This window comes from Petaurus breviceps, unplaced genomic scaffold (assembly GCF_028583685.1).
Source record: "Petaurus breviceps papuanus isolate PSGF00001 unplaced genomic scaffold, PetGlider_PUasm1.0 77, whole genome shotgun sequence".
Classification (NCBI taxonomy): domain Eukaryota; kingdom Metazoa; phylum Chordata; class Mammalia; order Diprotodontia; family Petauridae; genus Petaurus; species Petaurus breviceps.
In genome coordinates, this window is record NW_027186492.1 from 5,128,011 (window position 1) to 5,135,777 (window position 7,767).

Below are 7,767 nucleotides of genomic sequence, written 5' to 3' on the forward strand. Positions count from 1 at the left end.
TAGTGGTTGAGTGGGGAAATGATGTGGATACAAATGGTACCCTAAGGATTAAGAGTTGGTTTTCCGGTACTTTGTGAAGCTCATCATTTATTCTGTAACCTGAAGGCTCCCCAACGTCCTTTCCCCCAAATCTTGAACCTCTACCAAAAGAATTACTTTTGTCTCCCTTATCTTGTGTTCCTAGGTCCTTTAATTTTTAAGCTGTATCCTCCTGCCCTGTCCTTAAATCCTTAAACCATGAAGAATTTCCTTTGGGGGTGTCTAGGTGGTACAGTGAATAGAGCACCCACCCTGGAGTCAGGAAGACCTGAGTTCAAATTCAACCTCAGACACTTAACACTTACTAGCTGTGTGACCTTGGGCAAATCATTTAACCCCAATTACCCTGCCTTCCCCACTCCAAAAGCAAAAAAAAAAAAAAAAGAATTCCCCTTGTCTCCTTCATTCTGTCCTGTCTTTAATCTTTAACCTCCATAAAACCTCTAAAACTACATTGCCATTCTGAAACCTCTATATAACTGTAACTCCCCCCAAAATCGGAGTCCCACTTAGTTTTCTTGCTAAGGAGGTCCGTGATGCTTTTTCATGTAAAATAAAAATGGATAAAAGAGAAGGTCTAAGTGAATTCCTTCACACCTGAACACTCCCAACTCTAAATCTCAACCATATGACAGGTTAGTTCATTTAACTAAAAATATACCTTCGTAATAATAACAATATAGAATCCAAGGGAAACCTTCAAGAAGTGTTACAAGTCTGAAAATGTTTCCCCTGGTAGCCACTGGAATGTCAATGGATCTGGGCTTTCTGGCTCTGCAACCACCTTTACATCTTTGATCTTAAGTCTTGCTCAACATACAACTTTTCCTTGAGAATCTAGTTATAGAGTCCAATCACAAGACCTGTGTTCAAATCCTGCCTCAGATACTTACTAACTGTGTGGGCAAGTCACCTCACCTTCATCTGCCTCAGTTTCTCCAACTGTAAAATGAGGATAATAGCCCCTACCTCCCAGAGTTGTTGTGAGGATCAAATGAAATAATGTTTATAAAGTGCTTAGACCAGTGTCTGATTCATAATAGGCACCATATGAATGCTTGCTCCATTCCCCTTATCATGAAGAAAGCACTTGGAAATCTTAAGACACTATAGAAATGTGAATAGTTGTTGTCTTTGTTTATGACTAGATCTGGGATTTTGTTGGGAAGTCTAGGGAAAGAACTCTCTCCACCAATGCAGATGACACTAATCTGAAATTTATAGCCTTATCAAGTTCCCTAGAGTGCTGAGTAGGGCAGCTAGGTGGCCCAATGGATAGCTTACCAGGTCTGGAATCAGGAAGACTCCTCTTCCTGAATTCAAATCTGGCCTCAGACACTTACTAGCTGTGTGACCCTGAATAAGTCATTTAATCCTGTTTGCCTCAGTTTCCTCATCTGTAAAATGAACTCAAAAGGGAAATGGCAAATCACTCCAGTATCTTTGCCAAGAAAACCTCAAATGGGGTCATGAAGAGTCAGACTTGACTGAAACAATCAGAATAAAGACTACTGAGTGATTAATCAACTTGCCCAAGGCCTTGACTACCATTTTGTATCAGGGGTGGGATTTAAACCGAATTTTCTTGGTTGCAAGACTAGCTTTCTACTATTCTAGTACAGCTGCTATTAATCCTTGGGCTGGCATAATTGGAGAGCAGCATAGCACCACAGAAAGAAGGCTGACTTTACAGTCCCAGGTTCTGGGTTCAAACCCCAAGTTCTCCCATTTACTAACTGTTTTATGTTAGACAATTCACTTAATTTCTCTGGGTCTCCATTTTCTCATATTGAAAATGAGGGATGGGAGAGAAAGAGTTGAAAATAATAGTATATATATATATATATATGATATATATTGTAAAAAATGATTTTTCTTAGTAATTATTATCTTAGAAACTCAGAGCTTCCCCATGCCCCTTTCTTTAAAAGTTCAGTTCTTCTTCAAGAGAACTTCAAGATCTAATCTAAATGGATCTATTCCTGCTCTCTACATTGCCTGGACAGGTATGGGAAAATGTTGATTCCTCCCTATTGTTAAGACATACGATAGGAAATTGATATCTCTTTGATCAGGATTAAGTGACCCAAGTCATGTACTAAAAACCTCATTTTAATATAGCCCACCTCCCAGCATGTTGACCAATCAGAGTTGATTAGTATCCCTTGGGAATACCTACTCATGGAAGGGCATATAACCTGTACCCCCAAATCCCAAATTAAGCAAGTTCTGAACTGACCCCCTTAACAGGAACTTAGCTTTGCACTGTAACTCCCATGCAATGCGTGTCAAGCCAGCTTGAGAGAAATTAAACCATGGACACACACCCCCTAATTTTATTTGTCTCTTTCTTAGAACAGACTCTGTTTCAAATTGGGGTTCATGGAGTTTGTGGAGTTCACATTAAATATATATGCATATATAATATATACTGTATACTGTGTAGTAAATATATTTCTATATATATAATAATGCTATGTACTGTATATACTATGTAGTATATGTACTAAGCATATGTAATACATAGTGTATATTAGGAGTATATGTACTTATAGCATATGTATAACATATTATATATATGTCAATATATTTATATTATATCATTTATAATTATAATAATGTATTATTATATATTAGGAATATGTGTACTTAATAGTATATGTATTATGTACTATATATACTATGTAGTATTACACAATATATTACATAGTATATGTCATATGTACTATATAAAAACATATCTTTAAAGTGTGCAAAGACCCGTATGTACAAAAATATTTATAGCAGCTTTTTTTGTGGTGGCTAAGAATTAGAAATCAAGGGGATGGCCATGAATTGGGAAATGGCTTGAACAAGTTGTGGTATATGAATGTAACGGAATACTATTGTACTATAAGAAATGAGGAGCAGACAGACTTCAAAATAACCTGGAGAGACTTATATAAACTGATGCTGAGTGAGAAGAGCAGAACCAGGAGAAATTTGTACACAATCACAGACACAAACATATGTGTGACGACTAACCTTGACAGATGGGCTCCTTTCAGCAATGCAAGGTTATAAGACAACTCCAAAAGACTCATGATGGAAAGAGATACCCAGATCCAGAGCCAGAGCTGCAGAGTCTGAATGCACACTGAAGCAAACTGCTTGCTTTCTTTCTTTCTCTTGTTTTGTTTTGTTTCCTCTTTCTCATTGTTCACTCCATTGGTTATAATCCATTTTACAACCTGACTAATGTTTAATGTGAAGGTATTTGTAGATCCTATATTTGACTGCATGCCACTGCCATGGGAGGTGGGGGGGAGAAAATGTGAAACTCAAGGGATTGTGGAATTGAATGCTGTAAACTAAAAGTAAATAAACATATTAATTTTGTTAATAATTTAACAAATAAAAAAAAGTGTGCAAAGCATTTTACAAGTTGTTTCATTTGATCTTCACAACAATCTGGTTAGGTCCTATTATTTATCCTCATTTTACAGATGAGGAAACTGAGGCTGAGAGGGGTAAAGTGACTTGTTCAAGGTCACACACTTAAGAAGTGTCTCAGGGGGTGGCTAGGTGGCACAGTGAATAGAACACAGGCCCTAGAGTCAGGAGGACCTGAGTTCAAATCTGACCTCAGACACAACGCAAAAACTAGCCATGTGATCTTGCTCAAGTCACTTAACGCCAATTGCCCTCCAAAAAGCAAAAAATAAAAAATAAACTGAAATGAATATTTAAAAAAAAGAAGTGCCCGGGCAGGCTTCAAATTCAAATTGTCCTGACTCCCAGTCTGAGGCTACCTAAGCTAAGGGCTCTAAGGACCCTTCCAGCTCCAAATCTATGGTCCTATGAGAGGCCAGCTTGGTTAATAAACAATTGGTCAAACAAATGTCTATTGAGTTACCGCCATATGCAAAGCCTTTTGCTAATTGCGGTGTGAACAGGAAGTAGAAGACCTGAGCCTGGTTTTCAAGAAACACATGCGCATGCTCCAAAGCCTGGAGCTCCCACAACAACAGAAGCAGATCCAAGAACAGGCAGGGAAAGGAAGCAAGTTCCAAGACCATGGTGCCTGGCAGATAAGAAGCAGCTGGAGAGGGACTGGGTGGTGCAGTGGATAGAGCCCTAAAGCTGGAGTCAGAAAGACTTGAGTCCAAATTCCACCTCAGACACTTCCTAGCTATGTGACCCTCTGCAAGTTCCTTAACCTTTAACTACTTCAGTTGTCTCAGCTACAAAACGGGGATAATAATCATAATGCTGTTTAGTCATGTCTCTTTGTGACCTCATGGACCATAGTGCACCAATACTGCCCATGGGGTTTTCTTTCTTCTTTTTTCTTTTTTTCTTTTTGGAGGGGGGAAGACAGGGCAATTGGGGTTAAGTGACTTGTCCAAGGTCACACAGCTAGTAAGTGTTAAGTGTCTGAGGCCAGATTTGAACTCAGATCCTTCTGACTCCAGGGCCAATGCGTCACCTAGCGGCCCCTATGGGGTTTTCTTGACAAAGATACTGGAGTGGCTTGCCATTTCCTTCTCCAGTAGATTAAACAGGTTAAGTCATTTGCCAAGGGTCACAAAGCTGGGAAGTGTCTGAGGTCAGATTTGAATTCATGTCTTCCTGACTCCAGGCCCAGCACTCTATCCACTGAACTACCCAGATGCTAACATTTATATAGCATTGATTGTATGCTAGGCACTTTATAATTATTATTTCATTTGATTCTTTCAATATCCCTGGGAGGTAGGTGCTGTTATAATCCCCCCCTTGTTATTGTTGTTCAGTCATGTCCAACTTTGGTGACCCCATTAGGGGTTTTCTTGGCAGAGACACTACAGCGATTTACCATTTCTTCCTCCAGCTCATTTTGCTGATGAGGAAACTGAGGCAAACAGGGTTAAATGACTTGCCCAGGGTCACACAGCTAGTAAGTGTCTAAGGCCATATTTGAACTCAGGAAGATGAGTCTTTCTGACTCCAGGCCCAGAACTCTAACCACTATGCTACCTAGCTGCCCCCAAATCACCACTTTACAGCTGGGAAAATTGAGGCAAACACAGGTTAAGTGACTTGCCCAGGGTCACACAGCTAGTAAGTAACTGAACTCAGAACTTCCTGATTTCAGGTTGAGCCCTTTACCCACTGCACCACCTAGCTGCCCCAATAACAGAAGCATCTGCCTCCCAGGATTGTTCCAAGAATCAAACGAGAGAATATTTGTAAAGCATTTTGCAAACCTTAAAACACTTTATAAATGCTATCTGTTAGTATATGTAACCCCAGTCCAAAGAACCTTTAGAGCCTGGGAATAGAGTGAGGTCAGAAACATTCATAGAAGGAAAGTGGGTCAGTACTGGTTGTTGTGGGGCAGGGGTGGCAGGAAGTCATTCTGATCATATCCCAAGGAGTCCACAACCTCCTCCTTCCTTGCCTTTCTTCTGGAGTCTTAATTGAGGAAGGGAAGGAATCAGGGCCAGGGCTCACCCCAGATGGATCGTTTAAAGTTCTAATCCTAGAGAGCAATGCCACCCTCTCTGTCCCTAATACAGAGGGACCCAATCTAGGGTAGGATGGGTCCTAGGGGATATTATTATAGCAGAAAAAGACCTGATTTTGAAGTCACAAGTCCTGAGTTCATATCCTTTGTCTGATGTTTGCCTCTATAATCATAGGCAAGCCACTTCTTCAGGCCTCAGTTTCTCCTCCCATAAAATGTGAGGGATCAACCAGATGTCTGATATGCTTTCCAGCTCTACCTCTATGATTCCTCTTCTGGGAGAGAAAGGCCACACATCACAGGCAGAGATCCCCAACCACCTCCCTTCAGGGAATATCCCTAAAGTCCCTACTCTTCCCCTGCCCAGGTGATCAAAACTTCTAGCAGCTCTAGAACAGAGAAATTTGTCTGTAATCAGTTCAGTTCTAGATCCAGACCCCTGGAACACAGCCTCCATGGCTCCAAAGGCTCCGGAAACAGTCCAGAATTGAGGGATGAGACAGAACACACCTTTTATCAGTAACTTCACATATAGGGTCATAGATCTTGAACTCTGAGGCTATCTGATCCAACACCCTCATTTTACAGATAAGGAAACTGACACCAAGGATAGCTAGTGACCTACCCAAGGTCACACTGGAAATAAGTAAACATCAGAGACAAGACTTGAACTTAGGTCCTCTGACCCCAGAGCCAATGCCGTTTGATTTTGATTGCCCACAACCCTGTCCAGGGAGATGGAAGGGTTTTCCCCTGAGGGAGTCAGAGCTGACATAAGCACCATGGAGAGCTATGCAATCTTCTCCCTCCCTGGCACTCCAGCTTCACTTCCATTAATTATAGTGATAACTGACATTTACAATATGCTTTAAAGTTTGCAAAATGCCTCACACACATTTTCTTCTTGGAACCTCACAATATCCTCGTGAGGTAGGTATTACAGGTATCATTATTATCATACCTGTTTCACAAATAAGGACAAAAATCTCTGATCAGTTGAGTGACCTGCCCATAATTACCTTCCTGGTAAGTGTCAGAGGTGAAATTTCAACCCAGTTCTCCCTGATTCTAGGTTTAACCCTCTGTCCACTACTTTGTGCTAGAGTGATAAACACTGAATGTCCCATAGACTCTCATGACTCCTTGGAACACGAAGGACCCATGGGCTACTGGTCTGTTCCCTACTGTAATCCAATGGGAGAGGCTGACCTCCCATCCTGAGGCAAATCCTGATTTTCTCCAGCAGGTAGGGGCTATCTCACATGAGTGTGACTGTCAGGAAAAGGCTACTGGGTAACTAATACCTAATATCTCTTTGTCTCCAATTCTCCACTTCGGTTTCTCTGGACATAGTACCTCCAGTAACTGTGACTACGTTCAAACCAGGTCGGAACAGAACCTCATCCCACACCTCCCCTCAGCCCAGACAAAGACAAATGGTCTGCTTTCTTCAGATAGCTGGAAATTCTCCCCAGTCCAAGCTGAGCCCAGACTTCCAGAAGCCCCTCTGGTCTATCCCATGAGCTCAGTAGGCACTGTTACCTGGTGAGGATGACAGGACAGTCCCTCAGACACTAGACTCTCCATGGCATAATAATCCTTCTGGCTGAAAATACTCTTCAACAGCTCCTGGCAAGGACAGCTGCTCCCCAGGTGGGTGGCTTGCTATGACAGCCCTGGTAGGGATGGTGCCTTTAATCTGACGGCCTCAGCGGATCAAGAGTCCCATAAACAAATGTGGGCTCCACCCTGTGGGTGACTCCCACATTTGAGAGCCTTTCCCCTTGCTTCACTACAAGGTACTATTCATTTGCCTATACTTCAAGGTACCACCCTAGGGCTCCAGGGTGGGGCACCACTTCCAAAGCCGAGCTAACAAGGAAAATATATACAAACAGAAAACTGTCTACATTAGGCACCCTAGAAGGAGATGAGGAAAGACCATATGCTGGGGTGAGCTGGAGGGTGAAGACACTCTGGTACTAGCCTCTGAAGCAACCTTCTAAACTGAGGCCCTTGATGTGAGCCGTTCTGTACATATCTGTGCTATAGATCTCAGTGAAGACCCCTGAAATCATGATAGCCCTCAGACCAGCCAAGAAGAGCGAGACATTGGCTCTTTTATCCAACTAGTGATTGACTGATTAGTTAGCCCTTGTCCTGAACTTGGTGAGTCAAAGGTAGAGTAGTTCTTTATCATTCTAACTCCACTGTCCTCTCGGGTTTAGTCCCACTGGGAC

The 7,767-nt window shown here is 41.9% G+C and overlaps 1 protein-coding gene across 2 annotated transcripts in view; it reads right to left on the minus strand.

The window, feature by feature from the left end:
* Positions 1-7,267, minus strand: part of PLA2G4D (phospholipase A2 group IVD) — a 52,007-nt gene extending 44,740 nt beyond the window's left edge. For both annotated transcript variants that reach the window (XR_011171999.1, XM_069105820.1), the window contains exon 1: positions 7,070-7,267. Coding sequence is in view for 1 of the 2 variants with exons in the window: in XM_069105820.1 (XP_068961921.1) it covers positions 7,070-7,114 (45 nt within the window). In the remaining variant the exon portion in view is untranslated. The remainder of the gene's footprint in view (positions 1-7,069) is intronic.
* Between the last annotated feature and the right edge of the window lie 500 nt (positions 7,268-7,767).